The sequence below is a fragment of the Caloenas nicobarica genome, chromosome 2 (assembly GCF_036013445.1).
Source record: "Caloenas nicobarica isolate bCalNic1 chromosome 2, bCalNic1.hap1, whole genome shotgun sequence".
Taxonomy (NCBI): domain Eukaryota; kingdom Metazoa; phylum Chordata; class Aves; order Columbiformes; family Columbidae; genus Caloenas; species Caloenas nicobarica.
The window spans coordinates 381,818-407,500 of NC_088246.1; the positions used below are offsets into that span (position 1 = coordinate 381,818).

The following is a 25,683-nucleotide window of genomic DNA, read 5'->3' on the forward strand; positions in this document are numbered from 1 at the left end:
TGCCTCGTGCTTCACCACGCCAGTGCCAGACACATTTGGGCTCCACACACAGCAATTAATAATTAACCAACTCCTTATCCAAGCCACTGTGGCACTAACTTGGGCACTGAAACCCCGGGCGCCGGAGCCAGCCCCGAGAGCGGGTGGGAGGCTGCGCAGGCAGCAGTGCCCGCACACGCAGATGAAAGCGCAGCACGGGGACGTGCCCGGGCAGAGCCGCCTCCTCCCCCGCCGGGCAGACCCGGCCCTGGCAGCACCGGCACCAGGAGATTTCTCCAGGCCAAGCACTTGCGTTCCCATCAGAGAGCTCAGCCAACATGCAGGACATGATCCTGGCACAGATTATCTCACCAGAGCTTAAAATACTTTGTGGCAGTGAAAGGAGAGGATCTCGCACATCTCTGGGAAAACAGGGCGCAATGAGGAGCTGCTGCCCCGGTTCCCCGGCTGTGCCGCGGCAGCCAGTGCCGTCACCCCGTGTGCAGCAGGACAGCACGGCCCCGCAACCCCGTGTACCTTCCCAGCCCAGACCCGAACACAGACCGCAGGACCGCACCGAACTCCTCTGCTCCCACAGCCAAGGGGCTGCAAAGGGACAACCCAGCGGAGCTGGTGACATGGAGGTACAGAAATCCCGTGTCCCAACACGAGTGTTCTGTGGGGACCCGCCTCACCAGTAAAAACCTGCTACAAACACGTCCGATCTCAGCTCCAGCTGTTTAACCCCACAAGCAACGCAGGTTAAGATTAAGAAGGCGCGGGGTTTGCAGGTCTCCCTTCCACGGGTGCCTGCAGGCTGCACTCACACACCCCTGCGCCTCCATCGCGTCTGGGAACTCGGCCCTTCAGATCCATGTCCCAACGCCTCCTTCCCCGATCCCTTCTGGATTTCCCAGGTTTTTCTGAAATGTGACAATCAGACTGCATTCAGCATCTGAGGCGGGGTCTCTAAACCCATCATGACATCTCTGCTCCTCACCGACATCCCAGCTAAGCTCAGGCAGGTACCAACAAGAGATGATACATATCATTAACTACTCCATTCACTATGCAAACTCCCTCTTGTTAATGTAAAAACACCCCCCTCTTCTCCCAGTGCTCTCTCACACACGTCCTACATGTTAGTCCTCTGCATGGCCCAACACCAAACAGGAGAGGAAAAGGGAGATCTCAAAGCACCTGAAAATCCAGGCAGCTCTCGGGAGAGCGGAGCACGGCTGTGAGAAGCGCTGCCCGAGCTGGGGGCTGCAGGTCCCGCTGCTGGAGACGCTGCATGATCGCTCCGTGCGCAGGGAACCCCAGCCCCAAAAACCAGGCCGGTTTGTGCCCTTGTGCCTATCAAAGGGCTTCTTCAGATCCGCACCAGCTGGTCCCTCCGTTCCTGGAAACGCTCCCCTGAACAATTCCTCGTGGTCAGCCCAAGCTGGCTGGGTTCTGCCTTGACTTTGCTCTCCAGCTGCAAGGGCTCCTGCCCTCCCTTGGTGCATTTACAGAACATCACACTCCCCATCAGCCTTCACCCTGCTACACACACCAGCTCTTTATGGCTTTTTCGGGTAACAAACTCTTCATTCCCCTGACCACCCTGTGTGTGCCGGCTCTGGCCAAACCCCGCCATCCGCGGTGAACGAACGGTGCCGGGCACCCAGGGGCTGGGGGAGCAGCACCGAGACCCCTCCGCCCCCGCAGGGGCTGCTTGTCCCGGGTATGTCTGCGCGGCAGAGCACAGTGGGATGGGGATCCCCGCTTGCTACAAACAACGAACTCCAGGCACTGGAACCAGGGCAGCGGCGTTGGCTTGGATCTCTGCGGGACCCAGACACGCAGCTTTCCAAAGAGCTGAGAACCGCAGCTGCAGCCCCCCCAGGGCGCGTTGGGCCGTGTCGGAGCTTTCCCAGGGCTGACGTGGGCAGCACTCGCACAAAGCGTCAAAGCATTGGAAACGTCGGGAGGGCATTAGGAACCCGATTGGCCTGCGAGTCTGACACAGGAACGGGGCAGAGATCTCCCGAGCTGGCGCTTCCAGCGTGCCCAAGGACAGCACCAGGGCTGCGCCGGCCCCGCCGGAGCGACACGGAGCCCAGAGACCAACGAGCTGAGCGGAGAGACCACGGGGACACAGGACTTAGGACAAGCCACAGTGGCTTCCCTCTGCAGGCTTCACCACCGCTTCTTCACAGCTTGTTGACCCCAGGAGGACGATGCTCGACTGGGCACAACCAAGCAGATAACGGCAAAAACAGTGTTCTAAGCAAGGACCAAACCAAAGTGTGAACAGCTCCAGCAAGCGGGGTGGCTCTGCCGCAATGAGCCACAGTCCCAGAGGCCATCCAGAAAGGTTGTCCCCGAGATTGTGCCCCAGCATGAGCCACGGCGGCTGACGCTGACCACCCCTGACCACGCCGACGAGCAGGGTCTGGCGTCAGCTGGCTGGCCACTGCTGCAGGGCTTGAGCCCTCTGCTGCACTCCCCAGCAACGCCACAGGAGGTTCTCCAGCAGACGGACCCAAGGAGAGTCCCTACCTGTCCCAGCAGAGCAGCCGGTGAGGGCTGAGGACACCGACACCAGCGCTCAACCTCAGCTGCTCCCCTGGGAAGGCGGCCGCCGGGCCGGCTGTGCTGGTGGAGCTCCTGCCGAAGCTGCGGGCAAGCAGGAACAGGTCCCCACTGCACGGGCAGCGCCCGGATACACCCACATTCCCCAGCCATGAGCGCAGCCTCCCCTGGCCTGGGAACCTCCTGCCACCCAGCCGGCAGCGCCCGCAGCACAGCCCCGGAGCGGCTCGGGGAGCGCAGCTCATCCCGGCTCTTCGCCACCCACCCAGAGCCCCCAGGACCCTCCTCTGGAGCCCAGCGAGCCCCAGGGACACGGGGACCGGCAGGAACGAGCCCCTTGGGCAGCTCAGGCTGCCAGCAGTGCTGCTCCCGCCGGTCCCTGCAGCCCGGCCCTCCTGGGATGTGTCCTGGGCACCCGGCTCCGCGGGGCAGCCGCTGCCTCGAGCGTGCAGGTTCCTCGGGGAGCCCCAGTCCGTCCCTCTGGCACGCAAGCCAGGCCGGGAACTGCCTCCAGAACACCCGGACTGTGGAGCAGCGCAATGGAAACCCAGAGCAGCTCGCAGGCGCCAGAACGCGGGTGCCTGCCTCTGGAGAGGCCGCCCAGCCCCCGCTCCCTGCGCTCAATGCCTTAAAAAGCCTGTGCTGCTGTTCTCCCTGCCAGCGGGCCAGGCGCAGGGCTCACCGCACCGGGCTCACCGCACCGGGCTCACCACACCAGATCCTGTGGCGCCGGGGCACAGAGGCACACTCTCCAAGTGCCAGCAGCCCCGGCACAGGAGAACAGCCCCGGCAGCGAGGCCAAACACCGGCCGTGCCGGCACGCTGCACAAGCTGCCAGGCCCATCGCGTGCCCAGTGCCCCCAGGGTCCTGTCCTGTCCCCCTCCCCAGCGGTCACGCCCTCTGTCACTCGGGATGCCACCATCACTCTCCGCAGGCTGCCCCACACCCATCGCGCACCACCGTGCTCCCGAACAGTGTCCGCTCGGCCCCAGGGAAGACCCCGGCAGCATCACCCGACAGACCCCGGTGCCAGGGAGCTGCAGGCGTGTTTCTGTGCCCCCAGACCCTCGTGCTGCCCCACGCCCCTGCTCTGGAATCTCCAAACTGTTCAGCGCTTGCTCAGGAGCTGATGGGACCCTGCTCCCCCGCCCACGGAGTTTCAGTTCTCTCTGCTCCCTCAGCACTGCTGCATAAGGCTCAGCTCCTCCTGTCCTTGCCGGTGTCCCGGTGTCAGGGGGAGCTGAGCCTCACGCAGCGGGGCAAGAAGGACGTGGGACACGTACACTCAGCTCCCAGGTGTGTGGCCAGCAAGGGAACCCAGACCCCTGGAACATCTCCTCCCAGCTAGCCATGCTGCGGCTCCCTCAGCTCCGACAACGGCGGTGCCCATCGCCACCAGACACTGGAGTGCGAAACAGCCCCACAAACACTCACAGCCCGCGAACACTCACAGCACCTCGCTACAGCCAGGCTTCCGCGAGCACAAACCCTGCAGAGCACCGTGCCCAGCCCAGGGCCGTGGCTGAAGAGGCCGTGGCCGCCTGTCCCGCAGACCCGCGGGCACGGGGCCTCTGTCCCGACCGGCGCCGCTCCTGCGCTCACTCACCCAGCGCTCGCAGCGGGCCGCTGCCCAGCAGGACGGGCTCGGCAGCGCCATGGGAGTCCCTGGGGCACACGCTGCCGGCGCTGCCGCGCTCTCGCCGTCGGAAGCGGCTCGTGAGGAGTTTCCAGAGTCCTCCTGCCTGGCCGGGGTCGGTGTGCAGCCTGCCCCCGACCTTGGCCAGCTCCGGGTAGAGCAGGTCACGCTTGCTGGGGCAGGTGTGCAGGGAGCTGGCGTCCCCCTCGCTCTTGGTGCGGAGACGCGCGGGGCGCAGGAGTCCCCCCGACTCCGAGCGCCGCAGCTCGTGGCCCCGGCGCAGGCGGAAACTGAAGCTTTTTCGCAGGGAGCTGAAGTTCTTCCTGGGGCTGGAGCTGCTCCGGCCGCTGCCCCCGAAGAGGTTCCAGCGGCGGCTGCCCCAGAGGGAGCCCCCCCGGAGGAAGCCGGGGCTCTCGGGGGGCTGCGGCTGCCGGGCGGAGGGCAGGAAGGTCATGCTGCTGGGGCGCGGGCGCTGCGCCCCGTCCGCCCCGTCGGGCAGCGCCGCCTCGCCCGGCTCCTCCGGACCCTGCCTGCGGGGCGAGCGCAGCCTGAAGAAGTCCAGGAGGCTGCCGCGGGCCCGGGGGGGTGGCGGGGGCAGCAGGGCCGCGGCCGCCAGCCCGTTCCCCGCCGCGCAGAAGCTCTTGGGCCGCCGCCTCTGCTGCTGCGCGGCCTTGAGCGCGGCCTGGACGGCGGGGACGCCCTGCAGGTCCAGCGACTCGCAGACGCTGACGGCGCGGCGGGGGCTCGGCCGCGGGGCGCCCCGGCCCGCCGGGCTCCAGCGCCAGCCCTCCGCCATGCTCAGCGCCGGGGCTGCCCCATGGCCCCGGGCCGCCCGCCGCTCTGGGCCGCTGCCGGCGCGGGCGGCCGGTCCCGGGGAGGCGGCGCGGCCGGGCCCCGCACGCCGCCCGCTGCCTGCCGGCTCCCACGCCGTGCCGGCATGCCCGGGCCGCGCTCCGGCGCGCCGCCAGCGCCGGGCTGGGCCCGCCCCGGAACGGGGCCGGCGATGGGGCCGGGGCCGGGGCCGCCCCGCGCGGCCGCGCCCTCCCGGGGCCGCCGCCACCGAGCGGGCGGGCGCTGCCCTTCGCCCGGCCCCGCGCAGCGGCCGCGGGCACAGGCGGCGGGGCCGGCCCGGGGCGGCGCTCACGGCTCCCCCGCGGCGCTCGGCGGCGGCCCCGGGGCAGGGCCGGGCCGGGCCGGGCTCTGCCGCCGCCCGCGGTGCCCGCAGCGGCACCTGCACCCGGGAGCGGCAGCGCTGCCCGCCCGGCCTGAGCTCCGCCAGCGGACAGCAGAGCCCGGGCCGCCCGCACCCCGCGGGTCAGGGCCGGGTCCGGTCCCCGCGGGTCAGGGCCGGGTCCGGGTCTCCGCGGGTCAGGGTCGGCTCCGGTCCCCACCGGGTCAGCGTCGGGTCCGGTCCCCGCCGGGACAGGGTCGGCTCCGGGTCCCCGCGGGTCAGGGCCGGGTCCGCTCTCTGCGGGTCAGGGTCGGGTCGGTCCCCGCCGGGTCAGGGTCGGGTCCGGTCCCCGCCGGGTCAGGGTCGGGTCCGCTCTCTGCGGGTCAGGGTCGGGTCGGTCCCCGCGGGTCAGGGTCGGGTCGGTCCCCGCGGGTCAGGGTCGGCTCCGGGTCCCTGCCGGGTCAGGGTCGGGTCGGTCCCCGCGGGTCAGGGTCGGGTCCGGTCCCCGCCGGGGACCCCGAGGCGCGGGGCCGGCAGTGCCCGCCAGGGGGCGCAGCGCTCCCGCTCGCCGCTGCCGCCGAGCGCCCCCGTGCGGACCGGGAGGGACCCCGGGGCACAGAGACCCCCGGGGCACAGAGACCCCCGGCACTGGGACACAGCGCCACGACGCTCACACTCCCCAAAAAGCCTCAGCACCAGCACCCAGAAGCCTCCCGACCCGCAGCCGAACGCCCAGGGCAGCAGCCACCACCTCAGCCAGAGTGTCACCCCATCCTGTTCCAGAGCAAAGTGTCCTTCCTTGACCCGACACCCCATCGCTCAGCTCTGGCCCTCCTGCCAGGGCCCCCATGCCAAACCTCCTCCCCTCCTGGCCGCCTGCAGCACGGTCCCTGTCTCAGCATCGGCCCTGGACCCTCCTCCTCTCTTTCCTAATGCATTTTCCCTCTCCCTGACTTTCCTCCTCCTCAGTGCAAGCATGATCTGCTTTCCCTCTGGGGAAGAAGAAAAAAAAAGATGCTTGACTCCCCCTTAAATTATTTTTACCTTTCCAAAAGCTCTGTCTGCTAAACCAGTCCAGGTTTTCTCCTGCCTCTCAAGGCCTCTCCAGGGAACATCCTAATATCAGCACCTCCTTCCCCCTCCTTATCCAGGGACCCTTTCACTCCCCTGCCTTCACTCCTCTGAAATCCCACCGGCCTTCTGGACTCCACCCTCTCTTCAATTCCTCATCCTCAGGGCTTTCTTGAGCAACGCCCCACCTCCCTACAGCCCCCCCATGCACCCAGCCCCGGTCACTGCCCGCAGCCCCAGGTCACGGATAAATCCCACCTCGCCATGAGGCACCACCAGGCTCAGCCCTTCCCCTCCCCTTCTTCTCCTTTCTCCATCCCCTCCTAAGCCCACGGGTGCCCCCGCTGCTGACCCAGAGCCCATCACCACGCTGCAGCAGAGCAGCGCCCACAGCCTCCTCCCTTCTCTTCCCTTGACTTTTTTGCACCTTTCGGACAGCAGAACCTCCGATGCAGCACAACGCCCCCCAGCCCCACGGCGCTGAACACCCCGAGCAGCTCCCCAGAGCGAGGATCTGCTCCGAGATGCCCCTTCCCACACCGTGCCAGTGCTCCTGGGGCAGAAGATGGGGCACAACCAGCTCCCTCCCGCCCCGACAGCGGGCACCGGTGCCCGAGCCCGAGCAGAAGGCGCCTGACAACCCTCCAGAGCCACAGCTCTGCCATCTGCGCCAAGGTCACGGGCACACGAGCTGCCAGACGGGACCCAACCCTGAGCCGCATCACCAGCCGCGCCGCAGTGAGGAGCGGGTTCTGCAGACAGCCAGGAACGGCCCCAGCCAGGCTGCTGCCGAGAGCACGGCGGCGTCACCGCAGTGTCAGAGCCCGCTGCACAGCCCCTGTCAGCCAGTGGCGTCACCACGGTGTCACAACCCACCGCACAGCCCCTGTCAGCCGGTGCCACTGTCACCACGATGTCAGAGCCCGCCGCACAGCCCCGTCAGCCGGTGGTGTCACCGCGGTGTCACAACCCACCGCACAGCCCCTGTCAGCTGGAGCCACTGTCACCGCGGTGTCAGAGCCCGCCGCACAGCCCCGTCAGCCAGTAGTGTCACCGCGGTGTCACAACCCACCGCACAGCCCGTCAGCTGGAGCCACTGTCACCGCGGTGTCAGAGCCCGCCGCACAGCCCCTGTCAGCTGGCGGCATCACCGCAGTGTCACAACCCACCGCACAGCCCCTGTCAGCCCGTGCCACTGTCACCACAATGTCAGAACCCACCGCACAGCCCCGTCAGCCGGTGGTGTCACCGCGGTGTCACAACGCACCGCACAGCCCCTGTCAGCTGGCGGCATCACCGCGGTGTCACAACCCACCGCACAGCCCCTGTCAGCCCGTGCCACTGTCACCGCGATGTCAGAACCCACCGCACAGCCCGTCAGCCGTGACTCAGACCTGTCACCAGCCCCAGCGCAGGGAACCAGCGCAGTCACTGCGGAGCTCCACATGGGTCCGTGGTCCTGGGAGCTGCTCCTGAAGTGAACTGGGGCCACCTACATCCATCCCTTCCCAAACCCAGGTTTAACTTCCACTGTCGCAATGCCAGAGGGTGCACCTTTACAGGAATCTCGTCTTTTTAAAACATTCTGGCAAGTTCTGGGCTGGGAGGCACCGCTGAATCACAGGAATACCTGCAGGAGATGATGTACCGCAGGCTCCGCGGGCATGGGGACAGTCGGGCACAGATCACCCCGATTGCGTCTGAACCCCCCGCTCCCCTCCTCCTCCCACCAGCTCTCCAAAGCCCTTCCCTGCACACAAAGCAGATTACGGCTGCCATACTCTATCGGCTGTGCAGAATAACACGCTGCATTCTTCCCTGCAACCTCAAACCTACTGAGGAACACAGAGCTCCCCTCGGCTGGCGTCATCTCCCTCGCTGTCCCACCACGGACCATATTTTTGAAGCTATTAGTCTTCTTAATGCATTCCCTTCAATTCTCTACAGTTTGCCTGTGACCTTTTTCTAAACGCAGTGTCAGAACCTGGGCACAACACTGAGCTGAGGCCTCCAGCAGCCCTGAGAAGATAGATACTCACAACATCCACATCGCGATATCCCAGGATACTGGTCTTTACTACAGTAACAACCGTATTCTTAGCTAATTAGCCTGCTAAGAGGCAAAGGTTTCCATATGCTATAGATATAATGGTATGATCCCCCGAGCATTATCCCTACAGAAAGAACAAAGGACACCTGAAATACAACAGACTCAACCAGAGGCTCAGACACAGCCTCTGGTGCAGGGGCTGCAGGCAGGTGCTGCCACCGCAGGAACAGCCCAAACCCACCAGATCCCCACAGCACGTGGGCTCCAGCTGCCCCACGGCCACAGCGGAGGAACCGCGACGAGAACGAGCCTGGGAAACCAGGGGTGCTGAGAGGCAGCCCCTGCTGAACACACCCTGCACACCGCTGCGCACCTCAGGCAGTTTACTCCTCAGTTACACCAGGTTTGACTGTTGCCGTGCGCATATCTCACACCAACGAAAGGTTACACCGTCCGAATGCCCCGGCGGGTGGGACGGGGCCACTGGAGTCCCCTGTGCCACGCGGGTCTCTGGACGCAGACGAGCTCGGAGAGCTGGGTGGGACAGGGACATGGAGCTTCTGCAATCCTCACCCGGGCAGGTGCCCAGGGACTGAAGCGAGTTCATCTCTCACCAGTACTGAGTCACACTCGTGTTACAAATACTATGGCAATGAACATCTGGCTTAAATTAATAAAAGCCATGAGAGGCTGAACAGCAGCTGCACTGGAAGCCAGTCTGAATTCAGGGAACTTTCCAGTGCTGGCTGGTCCCCAGGGTGAGGCTCAGGGTGGAGCCCCAGAACAGAACAGTCTGAGCCGTGACGGTCACGCTCTCCCTGCGCTGCTGCAGACCAAGCGGGCACAGGTTCTGCTGCTGTGGCCCGAGCGGGCACGGGTTCTGCTGCTGCACACTGAGCGGGCACAGGTTCTGCTGCTGCGGCCCGAGCGGGCACGGGTTCTGCTGCTGCACACTGAGCGGGCACAGGTTCTGCTGCTGCGGCCCGAGCGGGCACAGGTTCGCTGCTGCGGCTGCGTGCAGGGCACGGGTACTGCTGCTGCAGCTGTGTGCAGGGCAAGGGTTCTGCTGCTGCAGCTGTGTGCAGGGCAAGGGTTCTGCTGCTGCGGCTGTGTGCAGGAGATGGGTTCTGCTGCTGCGGCTGTGTGCAGGGCAAGGGTTCTGCTGCTGCGGCTGTGTGCAGGAGATGGGTTCTGCTGCTGCGGCTGTGTGCAGGAGATGGGTTCTGCTGCTGCGGCTGTGTGCAGGGCAAGGGTTCTGCTGCTGCGGCTGTGTGCAGGGCAAGGGTTCTGCTGCTGCGGCTGTGTGCAGGAGATGGGTTCTGCTGCTGCGGCTGTGTGCAGGAGATGGGTTCTGCTGCTGCGGCTGTGTGCAGGGCAAGGGTTCTGCTGCTGCGGCTGTGTGCAGGAGATGGGTTCTGCTGCTGCGGCTGTGTGCAGGAGATGGGTTCTGCTGCTGCGGCTGTGTGCAGGGCAAGGGTTCTGCTGCTGCGGCTGTGTGCAGGGCAAGGGTTCTGCTGCTGCGGCTGTGTGCAGGAGATGGGTTCTGCTGCTGCGGCTGTGTGCAGGAGATGGGTTCTGCTGCTGCGGCTGTGTGCAGGGCAAGGGTTCTGCTGCTGCAGCTGTGTGCAGGGCAAGGGTTCTGCTGCTGCGGCTGTGTGCAGGAGATGGGTTCTGCTGCTGCAGCTGTGTGCAGGGCAAGGGTTCTGCTGCTGCGCCTGTGTGCAGGAGATGGGTTCTGCTGCTGCGGCTGTGTGCAGGAGATGGGTTCTGCTGCTGCAGCTGTGTGCAGGAGATGGGTTCTGCTGCCAGGGGACATCCAGGGGACAGGACAGCTGCAGCCACCGTCCCACTGGGTCTGCAGGGGCTGTAGCTCCGCAGAGGGCCCGAGTCTGGCAGCCCCCCAGCAGTGAGCCGCAGCCCAGCGTGGCCAGGGACCGGCTTTGCGGCGCCAGAGGACACCTCGGCAGGAGGGACGGAGGGTGAGGCTCCCAGCGCGGATGGAGCCCTAAGTCCTCAGTGCCCTGGCAGCAGGCGAGTGCCAGCAGACAACCAGGAGGACAGGACAGATAGAGGGCACTGCAGCGTGCCGAGGCTGGCAGCCCCACACAGATCATGCCGGCGATGGGACCATGGGCAGGGAACAGGCTCAGTGCCCAGGAGACAATGACAGGGCAGGACGCGGTGACAACAGTGACAACACCGCACTCGGGCCGGGCTGGGGGTGCCCAGGACCCTCGGCCCATGCTCCCCAGCTGGACCCACGGAATGGCGCAGGCTGGAGCGGTGGGGCAGGGGCTCCAGCAGCACCAGGTATGGTGGCCAAGCCCAGCGCAGCCGCAGAAGGACTCCAGTGCTGCACCGGGTCCGTGCCGGAGCTGCCGGGCTCTGCAGACCGGCTCCAGCTGGCTCGGCTGTGCACCAGGAATACTGATGAGGCTCTGCCGAAACAGGGGGTGCGGGGCTGCCCGGTCGGGGGTGCGCGGTGCCACAGCCCCGCTGCCCCGCGGCACAGCCTGCGCCACAGCACCCGGCCTGGCTGCCAGCACCACAGCTGTCACTGGGAAGGTGACAGTGGGACAAGGCCCTGCCTGCCAGCCCCACGGGCAGGGATGGAGCCGTCCTCTGCCCCACAGCTCAGGGTGAAGGGGACCGAGGAGCGCAGGGACACTGCTCACAGCCGGGTCTGGCTGCAGCCAGGCTCTGGGTACAGCTGCGGGGCTCCAGCATCCAGCGCCGCCAGAGACCACAAATCACACCAGCCGTGCTGTGACCTGTCCTGGTCACCCCAACCAGCACGCCCACCCTCTGCACCGACAAAACATCCCCCAGCCCAGCAGCCCCCTGCAAATCCCCAGGGTCTCAGATGGAGGAATGAGGCATCGCTCCAGGGCCAAGCTCCGGCAGACCCCCTGTGCCCTGCCCGTGTCCCTTCCTTGCCCTGCCCGTGTCCCTTCCTTGCCCTGCCCGTGTCCCTTCCTTGCCCTGCCCGTGTCCTTCTCGCAGCCCCGGAGCTGTGACCGGACCATCCATGGTCTCTAGAAGTGAGAGGCCACCGGGAGCTGCTGCCCACAGTTCCCACGGATCAAGCAGCAGCAGCCCAGCCAGCAAACAGTTAAGAACGGCAGGAAGCGAACAGAAATGGCACCAAGGATTCTGACTCCAGCATCAGCTCCCTCCCTCCTCCCACAGCTCCGCACACCCCCGGCTCCGTCTTGCTGCAAACCTCACTGCTGACGAGGAAATTACCACTTTCTGCCCCCTGGGATTCGCAGTGCTGAGGCAAACCACCTCCTGCCTACGCACCATGAGGTCAGGCCCATGTCACCCGCACCCCCCGCACACCCCACCCCGCAGGGACCGGCACCGCTCGCCCACAGAGAGCAGCTGAGCGCCAAATCACCGCCAGCGCTGCGGCGAGGGCCGTCCTGCCCGGACCCCTAAGGACACCCTGTTCCGGACCCCTAAGGACACCCTGTCCTGGACCCCTAAGGACACCCTGTTCCGGACCCCTAAGGACACCCTGTCCTGGACCCCTAAGGACACCCTGTTCCGGACCCCTAAGGACACCCTGTCCTGGACCCCTAAGGACACCCTGTTCCGGACCCCTAAGGACACCCTGTTCCGGACCCCTAAGGACACCCTGTCCTGGACCCCCTGCCTTCCCGCTGCAGCACAGATGCAGATGGTGCTCCCTGAGCCAGCCCAGTCCCCTGTGCCCGAGGAAGCCCTGTAGATAAGGCTTTGAGATCTTATCTCACAGAAGATCAAGGCAGTGATCCTCTTTGCTCATTAAACCACCCCCCCGGCACTTCTGCAAGCAGGGATGTTAATACCAGTGTCCTGACAACCTCGGGCTCGGCTTGGCTGCAGTTAGTCCGGTACCTCCACTCTGAGCATGAGGCAGAACGGGCCGTAACGCTGCGCAGGCACCGGCTGCTCCTGGTTGTGTGTGCGCAGCCCCCTCCAGCTCCCCACGGCCCCCAGCTCCTCGCCAGTGACACTCAAGCAATAGCCACACGTACGAGCAGACCTAACGCGGTTACACTAGATGTTGTGAAACCTCCTCAGTACTTGGAAATCTGAAGACAAAAGCCCATGTGAAAATTTGGGAAGAGCACTAAAGGAGACCCCTCCGGGTACCCAAGCTCAGCCCTTGCTCTGGCTTCTAAAATCCCTCCCATCATCATCATTTACAACACTGGAAATCCTCTAGCTTATTCCAAAAGCAGAGGATGAAAGAGAAATGAAAAGAAAAATACCAGAGGGGTGAAAGTGAGAGATGGACAGTGCAGAAAGAAGGCACAGAGGACAGGTCAGCAGATGTGGAGTCAGGAGAACGCGGCCTCTGGGTGGGAGATAGAGGAGCCCGCAGACCCCGTGCCGAAAGAACGGTGCCGAGAGAACGGCCCAGACCCCGTGCCCAGAGAACGGTGCCGAAAGAACGGTGCCGAGAGAACGGCCCAGACCCCGTGCCGAGAGAACGGTGCCGAGAGAACGGTGCCGAGAGAACGGCCCAGACCCCGTGCCCAGAGAACGGTGCCGAGAGAACGGCCCAGACCCCGTGCCGAGAGAACGGTGCCGAGAGAACGGCCCAGACCCCGTGCCCAGAGAACGGTGCCGAAAGAACGGTGCCGAGAGAATGGCCCAGACCCCGTGCCCAGAGAACGGTGCCGAAAGAACGGTGCCGAGAGAACGGCCCAGACCCCGTGCCGAGAGAACGGTGCCGAGAGAACGGCCCAGACCCCGTGCCGAGAGAACGGTGCCGAGAGAACGGTGCCGAGAGAACGGCCCAGACCCCGTGCCGAGAGAACGGTGCCGAGAGAACGGTGCCGAGAGAACGGCCGGCACGGGCCCTGTGCCAAGAGAACAGCCCAGCCTGGCAGGACGCACAGGGCAAATCCTCGTGGGGCAGAGTCCCCGGGGACGGGGCCAGGACCTCTCCCGCTGAGGGGGCAGCAAGCAGAACCCCTAAATTACTCCCCCGTGACACCTGGGGAGCAGCCCCGCTCCCCGCTCCCCGCCAGGTGTCCCTCATCAGCCAGGCTGTGCATCAGGACACCCGCACAAAGCGCTGCGGGGAGGGAACGAAATGCTTCCCGGGTGCGGAGGACCTCAGAAATTAAACAAACAATCCAATCCGGCCCCAGAACCGGGGAAAGCGGCTGTGCTGAGCCCACCGCTGGGGGAGGCCGGTGAGGAGCCTGACAGGCCTGCACGGACCAGACACGTCCCCCGTCCCCATGTCCTCCTCGTTCCGTCGCTCAGACACCATGAGATGTGCAGGTGTTACGGACAGCGGGCAGACACCAGCTGGGATGGAAAGCCACTGGGCTCTGCAAAACGGAGGAAAACCAGCACCCCAAACGGGATGTTCCCAACAGAGCTTCCCAGAGACACCCCAGACCCGGGAAACAGGCAAAACAGTCACACTGTGAACCGCCATGAAAAGGCCTTGTCCTCCTTCCCTGCTCCCGCCAGGCACCTGCTCAGAACTGGAGAGGAGGGACAGGAAGTATTTTCAAAAAACAAGCTAAAAATCCACAGAGACTGACAGCACGAGCAGCTCACATGGAACTACGCAGCCAACAAATGTCTCCAGGTACCACTGCACCCGATGCTTCTACCTCGTCACCCGCGAGGAGCAGCTCGGTGACTCACAGCCCCGGCACATGCGGGCTGTTCTGCCACAAACGCGCGCGTCGGCGGTGGGAGCGGCGGTGGGAGCGCGGTGCCGAGCTCTGCCACGCTGGCGCGGGGCCATCACCGCGCTGCAGCCGCACAAAGTCCTCTGGAAATGCCACAGCGGGTCCCTCCCTGCAGAACAGGACACAGACCCCGTGGCTCAGCTTAGACTCTCATGAGCTATTGTTTTAGAAAAGGGAATATGCTCTTTAGGATGTTAAAAACCACAGATGTCGCCTAGTACATGAAAGTAACGTTCACAACAAAACCGTGTTCAGAGAGTCTGTCCCTGCTGGCACTTAAGGCCAGTTTTACCTAATGTCCTGGTTTTGTTAAAAACAAGACCAGTTCTCTTTTAGTGAATTTTCCTTTCAGCTAAGTTCTTCTAAACGCTGACACCTTCACAACCCCATTTCCCATTGCCCAACTTGAGGTGGCTAAACATCCACCGGGCCACGCGGCCATCAGCCTCGGCCGACAGAAAACTGATAATATAACACGAACTTTGACTAAACATTCCACCCAGTGCAAAGGGAAAAACCAGTTAATGTGAGAAGTGTGGATATTAGTGCAACAACTGAGAAGTGGGTTAATCTACAGATTAATTAGACCAAGCGCTTCCAGGGCACGGTCCTGCCAGTGCCGGGAACCTCCAGCACGGCTGGCTGCTGGTGTTGGAGAACAGAGCCGAACTCGTGACCGCAGCGAGGGCTGCCCCCCAAACCTGCCCAGTGCCGACACACAGGACGTGGCAAACGCCACGCGGGCCGTGCTGCTGGTGGGGAACCCCGGGATGCTGGACAGGCAGCTGACATCCACAGCCGAACACCCGGAGACAGGGACCCAGAACAGAGCCAGCAGACATGTAGAATCACAGAACCACTGCAGTTAGAAAAGATGCTCAAGCTCATCAAGTCCAACCGTTCCCCAGCCCTGGCACTGCCCCATGTCCTGAGAACCTCATCTCCGTCTGTCCAACCCCTCCAGGGATGGTGACTCCAGCACTGCCCTGGGCAGCCTGTTCCAATGCCCCACAGCCCTTGGGGGAAGAAATTGTTCCCCAGATCCAACCTCAACCTCCCCTGGCGCAACTTGAGGCCGTTTCCTCTGGTCCTGGCACTTGTTCCTGGGGAGCAGAGCCCGACCCCCCTGGCTCCCAGCTCCTTTCAGGCAGTTTGGCTCTTTGGGGGACACCAGAGGGGACCCGGCCACCGCTGCCACCTGTGCCTGGCAGGGAGAGGAGGTGACAAACGTGGGACTAAGCACTTACTTAGCCACGCTTTATTTTTAATCTCACTTTTACTGTAATCATCATCAGTGTTTTTGATTAAAACATCTATAAGGTCAGTTTGTGAGCAGACACTGACAGCATTCAAGAGCTAACAATTATTTTGCAGATCAGCTCCTGGGGTCTCAGGAATGACCGGTAATGACTCGAACTGTTCCAGATCCTGTGCCATTGCTCCAAGAATGGGAAGAATAACCCCACTTGCCGGCCAAGTTCTAGCTTGTTAACTGAGCCTCCGCAGGGGCAGCCGGCCCGGCCTTTCTGCGCTTCCCTCAGCGTTTCCAGCCCTACGGCAGCTCCGCTCCCAGCCAAACACACAGCAGAAACGCCACCAGTGAGCCCAGAGCAAGGCACACCCAGCACGAGTGTCCCCAACGCGACCAGCCACGCTCCCACGAGCCCCTGAGTGCTGCGACGCTGCCAGGAGCCTTCCGGGCACTTGGGACAACGGGGACAGGCAGGGCAGGGGCTGCTGGGCAGTGGCACCGCTCCGCCACGGCTCCGCCACGGCTCCGCCACGGACGGCACGGCTCCGCCACGGACGGCACAGCTCCGCCACGGCTCCACCACGGCTCCGCCACGGGCGGCACGGCTCCGCCATGGATGGCAAGCAGCTCGGGGAGACGGGCAGCCCCCCAGCCCAGCACTTGGCTCTTCTCTGTCCCAACCCGGTGGCCCAGCAGCTCCGCAACGGCTGGGGAGCAGCAAACACCGACACGTCTCGGTTGTGGGGCTGGCGAGGGTGACATCGCAGACCAGCCCAAGCGCTGGGGCACAAGGAACTTCATTCAGCGCCCATCTGCCGACCTGCGCGCCCACCCCGTCCTCAGCGCTGCTGTGTCACCCAAATGAAACGTGCCCAGCGCCGCAGGGTGACGTAACCCCCACACGCAGACAGCCGGGGCCGAGGACAGGGCGCAGCCCCCCGCCAGCCCCACACTCCCCACCGCGGCACGGCACCAAGGTACCGAGCTGTCACCAGCCACCGCGGGGCCGGCGGGAGGGGCCCCTGCAGCCGCTGTCCCCGACGGGCTGAGTGGGACCACCCCGGGTTTATTCGGAGCTCAGGACAGTCCGTGACCCGCGCGGGCTGTGCCAGCAGCGGGAGCAGCGCCGTGTCCTCACACCGACGGGGCTCGCAGGCCATCGCCAGCGGGCAGACGAGGGGCCCGCGGGATTATTGGGGGTCGAGTCCCAAACCCCAGCACTCAGAAGCGGTGCAAGGAACACCCTGAAGAACATCCCTCCTCGGACACTGAGGCGGGTGCCGAGGCCCGGGCCAGGCTGGCTCCCCGCCGGCCCCGCTCGGGCAGGCACAGCGAGGGTGACTCAGAGCCAGGGAGCAGCCCCCGTCCCAGCCGGGGGACAGACCCCGGGCAGCCCTGTCCCCGCGGATGCACGCCGGGACACACACCCTCACCCAGGCAGGAGAGCTCTGGCAAACACACACATTTGGGGTTTCTCCCCAAGGCTTCTGCACAAAAACCAAACCGTCAACCACAGACAGGAAAAAACACAATGAAACAAACAACAACAAAAACAAAACAAACAAAAAAATCCAAACAAACAAAAAAACACCAAAAACCCAAGAAAGACAAGAAGCCCCAGGCCGCGCAGAGCAGATGGCGCTGGGCTCCCACCTGCGCTCTCGTGCTCTCACGGTCCCCGGGGGCCCCGCTGCAGCCACGGAGGTCTCGGCCGTGACGCCTCATCCTCCCGGGGAGCGTGTGCCGTGTCCCACTGACGGGCCCCGGGAGGGGACGTCCCCTGTCCAGTCCCACCCCGCCACACTCGGCACCTCCCGCTGGCGCAGGTCCCAGCGGGCCCGACGAGCCCCCGCCGGCCGCAGAGACGTGCAGGGAAGAGCCCAACCACGGTGACACCGGCATGACCTTCCCGTGACCTTCCCGTGCGGGGCAGGAGGTGCCGCTGCGGGTGCCGCTCGCCGCCCTGACGCCGGCGGCTCTTGCGCTGGGAGGACGCGGCAGACGCCGGCAGAGCCGAGCTGCCAGGACAACCAGCCACACCGAACCGTGCAAACAGCGCCGGTTCCCTCGGCCGGGCTCAGCGAAAGGGTGGGAATGGCAGCTCCAGCAGGGACCATCATCATCCTGCCAACCCCACCGGACTCACCGATCCCCTCCCCACAGCCGAGCTCTCCAGCGCCCACAACACACACATCTGCCAAGAGACCCTGTGCCCAGAGCCCCGTCTCCAGCCCACGGCCTGCCCTGAGACCACAGAGCTTCCCAGCCAAGTCCTGCTGGCTTAGAAAACCCCACTGGAGACCCCTCTTCACCCACACACCCGTGCTGCTGGTGCCTGGCCACGCAAAGCACCCCTGGCACCTGTGCCATCCTCGGCCATCCTCTGCTCCCACCGCCCCCTCCGGGGACACCAGAGGTGACCTTCCACAGCCCCGTCCCCGAGTTATTGCTCTCACCTCTTCAGAACACAGCCCTTATTTACAGATGGTGCCGTTTGGCTCCAGCCTCTAACCAGCCCTTCCGTCTGCACAGCGAAGGGGCCGCTCCCAAAATCCTGCTCCCTCTGCGATACGCGTGGGTCTGGTGAACAACCCCCAGCAGCCCCCTGGATAACAGCAGGTCCGCTCCAGTCCCTCCTGCGGGTCCGTCCCACGGCCCGGCCGTGAATTCCCGAGTCCTCCCGAGTCCTCCCTGGCTCCCCGACGCTCTCCTCGTGGTGCAGACACGGCAGGACCGGCACCGTCCCGTGGGGACCGTCCCAGTGCCACCCTCCCGCTGTCCCACCGCGTTCCCCACCGGTACCACCCGCCAGCCCTCCTGCCCAGCACTGCTGGACGCTCTTTTTCACAGCTACAAGAACATCCATTGATCCTCAAGTGTTCCCAGTCGGGTTCTCCAGACAGTCCTCGCTCTCCCCCATCAGTGACTCACTGCTTGGGTTCCTCCCACTTTTGTCACTTCACATAATCTTCAGTAATTCAGTCACCATTCTCGATTATTTTTTTCCAGCTATCGATACAAATGCTAAATGCTACAAGGGGAAGAACAGATCCCACAAAATCCACTGCAAAGCTAGCTGCTCAAATACAACTCTTATTTACAACTACATACGGAGGTCTGAATTCTTAATCCATATGGACCACAGGCTCTTCTAGTTCCTTCATCAGAAGCTCATTCTGTCCTAAACCAAATATCATAAAGAAACCTAAACATATTATTTAATCATTAACACCTGTACCTAACCAGTCTGCTCAGGAGCTGTTATGAGTGTTATTGAAAACAAACCCCACCAAACCACGTTACCTGGCACCCACCTCCCTCCTCCAGCCCCCTCCCCGGCTGGTCTGGGCAGCTTCTTGTGCCTTATTCCGTCTGTCTGCTCACTTCCAGTGAGCTTATATTCAGTAATATCAACCTTTTTTCTGTTAACGATTAATTATATGACAGTCTTATTGTTCAGATGTGCTATCTCTTTTGTATGCCAGGCTGGATTTTGGAATAGCACAGCCTTCTTCATTTATTGTGGGGTTTGGGTGTTTTGGGCACAAACAAGACATTCTTTAGAAATGCATAATTATTGCTTGCATTTTCTATTTATGTTCTTTCTCCTAAACGCTTCGGCTCCTAATTTTTTTTTTTCTTTGTGACATCAGTCCTTCTAAAACAAACAGTGACGGGTGAGTGTCCCACAAGCACCATCAGCAGAAAGAGCATCGCGTCCCTGCTCAGCCCATCTGGGAGGAGGAGACAGGGGTTCCACAGGTCACCCCGTGTGTCTGAGGACGTTGTCCAGTCTCTTCTTGAACACTGTCAGGCTGGGGCCGGGACACCTCCCTGGGGAGCCTGTTCCAGTGTCCAGCACCCTCTGGGTGAAGAACCTTTTCCTCGTGTCCAACTGACCCTCCCTGGCACATCTTCCTGCCATTCCCTCCGGTGCTGTCATTTGTCGCTATTTTTCTATCCTTCAGGTGTTCACAGAGTAGCCACACGTGCTTAGTTCACTCTGTTGCCTGGTTCTGGCAGGTGAGAAGGCACGGAAACGCTGGGCTGCTGGGGGACACCGCGACCCGTGCTTGGAGGTCTGCGTGCCCTGCACCGCCCGCGGCTGCCGCAGCCCCTCCAGCCGCCAGCGCTGTGCGTGCCGCCCGAGCGCCCATCCTTCAGCGTTTTGACATCCCGGGTCACCCTGGCCAAATGACAAGCCCTCCCGGAGCAGCGCGCGCCGCAGGTTCTGCTGCAGGCTGGGGGGGCCTCAGCGCAGGGATGTTCTGCAGGAGCCAAACAACAGCGCTGCTCCGCTCTCCTTGTGCCCCTGCGCCGACGCCTCGCCGTGCCCCAGCCGCTGGGACCTCACCACGCCACACACACCGTCACAGCTCCCCAGACCAGGGCTTCCCCCCCGGGCAGAGATCTGCACCCAAGGGAGGCGGCTGCACGCGCCTGGGGAGGGAACACAAAACACGGCTGGAGGGGAACCAGAACAGCAGCGGCAGCTCCAGGCCCAGGGTCCAGCAGGAGCTGCTGCAGTCCCACAGCTCAGCTCAGCACGGCTGAGCATGGCACGGCTCAGCTTGGCACGGCTGGGCATGGCACGGCTCAGCTCGGCACGGCTCAGCTTGGCACGGCTCAGCTCGGCATGGCTGGGCATGGCACGGCTCAGCTTGGCACGGCTCAGCTCGGCACGGCTCAGCTCGGCACGGCTCAGCTCGGCACGGCTCAGCACGGCTCGGCGCGGTGCTGCCAGGCGGGCAGCACATGGGCCACCCTCCCAGGCCCCAGATGCGCAGAGGAGCAGCCAGCTGGCTGAAAGGAGCTCTGGAGAAAGAACAAGTGACACGGGGCCCAGACAAGGCCGCGGTTCCCAGGGACGCCCCGGCTCACAGCAGCGCAGCCTTGCTCTGCAGCTCGGGCTGGAGGAAGGTGCTGGAATGAGCACGGTGGTCGCAGGCAGCACAAAAGGGAAAAAAAGCCAGCAGCTCAGCTCCAAAGCATTAGTCAGGATAGCAGAAACAAAGACAAAGCATCATGAAAAAAACCTTAAAATCCTGAGTAACTGGGTGACAGAACAGTAGATGATCCATGTAAAGTGGTGTGCTCAGAAATAAAATAATTCTATTTTACATATACAACCATGAGCTCCAACCTTCTGTTACCACTCAAATGACATCCTGAGGTTATTCTAACCAACTCCATGAACACATCAGTTTGCAGCTCCGCACGGGCGGTTCCACGGAAGGGATGAGGAGCAGGGAGCGGCAGGACCCACAGTGAGCCCGGCTGCGCCGTACCCGCCGGCCGTCCTCACCCCATCCCAAAACCAGGGCAGGGAACCAGGAAAGGGACCGAGGGGGGCAGGAGAGGGTCGCAGGGACAGAGCAGCCCCCGCGCCGGGGCTGACAGGGGCAGCGGCAGGGGGGATGGAGGCTCCCGTGTCAGGAGCGACGAGACGGCCACCAGGGAACAATTTGTTCTGTTTTCCAAAACACAAACCAGGGGACATCAAACCCAATCAATCAGGAGGCGGGCTCAAAGCAGGAAGAGATCTCTTCAGACGGAACACGGCTCGGCTGCGCGGCGCCTCGCCAAGGGACAGCGGCGCCCAGCTGACGGGCGCCCGGCACGATCGGGCGCGACACGGGACGAAGCTCCGCGGAGACGCTGCTCTGGGCCGGGAAATCCCTGACGGGCACGCGGCTCCAGAGGAACGGCCAGAGGCAGAAGCGGCTCCTCTCCTTCTCCTTCTCCTCTCCTCCGGGCACCGTCTCCGGGTGGCCCGTCCAACCGCCACCGTGGCAGATGGGAATCGGGGCCTCCAAACTCACTGCTCAAGCTGAAATTTTCCATGCTAGCTCTCTGCATCGTGCTGGTATTTTTAGAAGTTTCAGCAAAAGCAATTCAGACATTTCCAGAAACGAGGTTAGGGAAAAATCAGGTAGCTTTGCCAAAGCTGTACATTTTTCCAGCTTTGGCTGAATTATTTGAAGAGCTGATTGACCTCTGCAGTTCCGAGCTGGAACCGAGCGGCTGCTGGGGTCGTCCTTCCTCCAAGGAGACGACTCTCGCTGCCTGTAAATGTGCGTCCAAACCTGGGGAACAGCCCCTGTGGGAGCCGCTGCTCACCCCAGTCTGTGCTGCTGGATGCGAACGGACCCCGATCCTGCCCCGAAATAACGCGGACGAACCCAGAGCCCGGGGGCAGCTCAGCCCTGGGCTGTCTGTGCTGCTGGATGCGAACGGACCCCGATCCTGCCCCGAAACAACGCGGACGAACCCAGAGCCCGGGGGCAGCTCAGCCCTGGGCTGTCTGTGCTGCTGGATGCGAACGGACCCCGATCCTGCCCCGAAACAACGCGGACGAACCCAGAGCCCGGGGGCAGCTCAGCGCTGGGCCAGCTGAGGGCACACAACAGGCTGAGCTCAGCCAGGGCTGCACCACAACAGCCCTGTCTGCATCTGCAAGACAGTGGCCTTGCTGACAGCCTAGAGAAAATAACTGCAAAATATCAAGAAATACAAAGGCACTTTTGATTTTAGCGCTTCTCAGTTTCTGAGTGCTTGATTTACAATTTTATCACCCTCGCTTAGGTTTATTTGAACGCAATCGGTTGTGTTACACATGCAGGCAGGCTTTTCAGTGGAGATGGAGGCTCCTGCTGAATCCCGGATGTTTTGTCACCAGTAACAGATGACAAAGACAGCAGAGATCACCCCTGTGCCGTTTAACTGCACAGCACAGGTTAGAAAAACCCACTCAATACATTCAGCATCAAAATCATCTCACAGCTGAGCTAGCGCAGACTCTTCTCTGCAAAGAAACACCAGGCTTTGATTTCAGGCCTTGCAAGTATTTACTGCACCTCAAGGAAAGTTATTCCAACGGTTAGATACTCTGACAAAACAAGTACCTCAAAGCTGCGTGTGCACAGCTTTGGGCTCCACCTTCAGCTTCTAAACTGACCTGATTGCTTTCAAGCTCTGTACTACACTATTAGCCATTATCTCCAAGCTTTAAATGACCTTATGACTCTTTCTGTAATTATTCACACTTTTTAGGCAATAAAAAAATTCCAGCCATCAAAATCACAGCCAGTACCTGGTGACGGTCTTGTCAAAGCCACGCAGACGTCAGCCCGTTCCGTGCCGGTGAGCAGTTCCAGGCCACGGCTCCGCTGAGGGTTCTCCCAAACTGAACCCAAACTGAACGACTGGGATGTGGCACCATCCAACCATGGCCAAACTAAATGTATCTTCTGCTGGACTATAAATGTATGAATTTAGGTAATGCCTGGGACACAATGGAAGCTGGTGAGGTATTTGTTTAATGACTTTGTGGAATCATTGAATCGTTTTGGTTGCAAGAGACCTTCAAGATCATCGAGTCCAATCATAACCTAATTCTAGCACTAAGTGATCTCCCTAAGAACCTCGTCTAAACGCCTTTTAAACCCCTCCAGGGACGGTGACTCCACCGCCGCCCTGGGCAGCCCGTTCCAACATCCACCTTTCTTACATTGCACGATGCAGGAAACGTTGTGCCAGCCTGCAGAATGCTGTGGATCACGGGAAAACCAGTAAAGGCAGAAATACAGACAAACTAATGAAGGAACTGAGAGTTTACACAGAAGCTGCCCTTCGTACATCTGTCAGCGGGTGTTACGCCTCCATGCGCGAGTCAGCGAAGCTCTCTCAGGAGAGCAAACAGACCAGTGGACTTTCTGCCATTTGCGTTTCATGGGACCGAGTCCCCCTCCGCCCACAGGAGGCCGGGGTGGCTGCGAGGTTCCTGTCCGCGACAGCCCAAGGCGCCACCTCAGACACGGAACAGGAGAAACGCCGAGGCCGGGGCGCGGGGCAGGGCAGCTGGAGGCCAGATGGGCTGAAGGTGCCCGCTCTGCAGGCCTGATCTGGGAGCAGGTCTGGTCTCCGTGGGGCAGGTCTGCGGGGACACGCTCTGCCGAGCCCCACCAGCCTGGGGGCCCTTCACCGACACCCTGCTCGGGACGCGCTCCGAAAATAAGTGGGTCCCATCACGTCTTCTCCTCCCCCTCTTTTCAAGTTGAAACACAGATGGCTTTGAATTCAGGTGTCTCCACCTGACCTGCTCACCCTCGGCTCTCCCATAGGCACTGTGGAAAAACGAGCACTTGTGGTGCACGAGCCACCCAACCTCATCGCGCTCTGCTGCAGCCCGGCCTGGCTCCGGGGGACCGGGGAACCCACTCAGAGCCACAGAATCCCAGGATGTCAGGGGGTGGAAGGGACCTCGAAAGCTCATCCAGCCCAATCCCCCGCCGGAGCAGGAACACCCAGGTGAGGTTACACAGGAAGGTGTCCAGGCGGGTTGGAATGTCTGCAGAGAAGGAGACTCCACAACCTCCCTGGGCAGCCTGGGCCAGGCTCTGGCACCCTCACCGGGAACAAGTTTCTTCTCAAATTTAAGTGGAACCTCTTGTGTTCCAGTTTGAACCCATTGCCCCTTGTCCTGTCACTGGTTGTCACCCAGAAGAGCCTGGCTCCATCCTCCTGACACTGCCCCTTTCCATATTGATCCCCATGAATGAGTCAGCCCTCAGTCTCCTCTTCTCCAGCTCAGAGCCCCAGCTCCTCAGCCTTTCCTCACACGGGAGATGCTCCACTCCCTGCAGCATCCTCGTGGCTGCGCTGGACTCTCTCCAGCAGTTCCCTGTCCTGCTGGAACTGAGGGGCCAGAACTGGACACAATATTCCAGATGAGGTCTCCCCAGGGCAGAGCAGAGGGGCAGGAGAACCTCTCTGACCTACTGACCACCCCCTTCTAACCCCCCCAGGTCCCATTGCCCTTCCTGGCCACAAGGGCCCAGTGCTGGCTCATGGTCACCCCGCTGTCCCCAGGACCCCCAGGTCCCTTTCCCCTACACTGCTCTCTAACAGGTCATTCCCCAACCTATAGTGGAACCTGGGGTTGTTCCTGCCCAGATGCAAGACTCTGCACTTTCCCTTGTTATATTTCATTAAATTTTTCCCCGCCCAACTCTCCGGCCTGTCCAGGTCTCTGGATGGCAGCACAGCCTCTGGCGTGTCAGCCACTCCTCCCAGCTTGGTGTCATCAGCAAACTTGCTGACAGTCACTCTATTCCCTCATCCAAGTCACTGATGAATATATTGAACAGTATTGGCCCCAGTACCGACCCCTGAGGCACTCCACTAGACACCGGCCTCCAACCAGAGACTGCCCCATTGACCATGACTCTCTGGCTTCTCTCCTTCAGCCAGTTCACTGTCCACCTCACTACCCGACCGTCCAGTCCACACTTCCTCAGTTTAGCCGTGAGGATGCTGTGGGAGACGGTGTCAAATGCTTTTCTGAAGGCAAGGTAGACCACATCCACTCGGTGGTGCCACCGCCACCACGGCCACCTCACCCTGAGCCAGACCAGCCCCCGGCCCCTGGTGCCGCGGGTCCCTCACTGACAGCCCGCTCAGCACCGGCACGAGCAGCGCCATCCCGGGAGGCACCGGGGATGCTCCTGCCAGGGCCCTCGGGACCAGGGGGTCCCCGCACCTTTCTGCGGGCAGGTGTCCCCATTTCTGCACCAGGGCGGGTTGTGCCTGCCTGGCTCCGGGACAGACACGGCACCGCGGAGCAGCAATGGTGGAGCGGAGCAGGGCCTGCGGCTCCAGAGACTGGAGCGCTTGCCACACCAGCCTTGCATCTTAATCACAAGATCGCCCGATTTCCATGGAAACAGCAGAATTAGAGACTTCGGTTTACAGACAATTACCAACGTCGGGTATTTAACTGTTCGGGCTGTCAGCGCTCCCGTCTCCAGCAGCAGGAGAGGAGCCGGCGCGTCCTGCAGCGCCACGGCCCCCACGGCCCCGCAGCACCACGGCCCCCCCAACGGCAGCTCCACCGCGGGCAGGACCGTCCTGTCAGTGGTTAATCCTCCTCACTTCCCAGCCCGGCTCCCAGAGAGCTGCCCTGCACCAGTGCACCAGGAGATGGGAGCTCGCGACTGACGGCAGTTGAGCCGGTGCTTGTTTGTCCATCAGGGCTGGTCCTGGGGGACGTGCAGCACCCAGCAGCCTCCTGCTGAGCCAGCTGCCCGGTGCCCCCGCGCAGGAGAAGCTTTTCTGTACGTGTGAGTCACCCAGCGTTACTGCCTGACCTCGGGCTCTAACAGAGCCCCAGCCGCACAAGGAGAGGCCGATGCCTCCTCCTTCGCCTGACGCAGCAAAGCTCGTTATGGACAGCCTGGAGA

General features: G+C 62.5%; 1 protein-coding gene across 3 annotated transcripts in view; it reads right to left on the reverse strand.

Annotated features, from left to right (window-relative positions):
- AGAP3 (ArfGAP with GTPase domain, ankyrin repeat and PH domain 3) overlaps positions 1–25,683 on the reverse strand; it is a 140,182-nt gene that overhangs the window by 97,104 nt on the left and 17,395 nt on the right. The window contains exon 1 of one of the 3 annotated variants that reach the window (XM_065630056.1): positions 4,164–5,151. The exons of the other annotated variants lie outside the window; for them this stretch is intronic. Coding sequence (XP_065486128.1) covers positions 4,164–4,989 — 826 coding nt within the window. The 5' untranslated portion in view covers positions 4,990–5,151. Of the gene's footprint in view, positions 1–4,163; positions 5,152–25,683 lie in introns of those variants that run through there. 3 annotated transcript variants of the gene reach the window in all.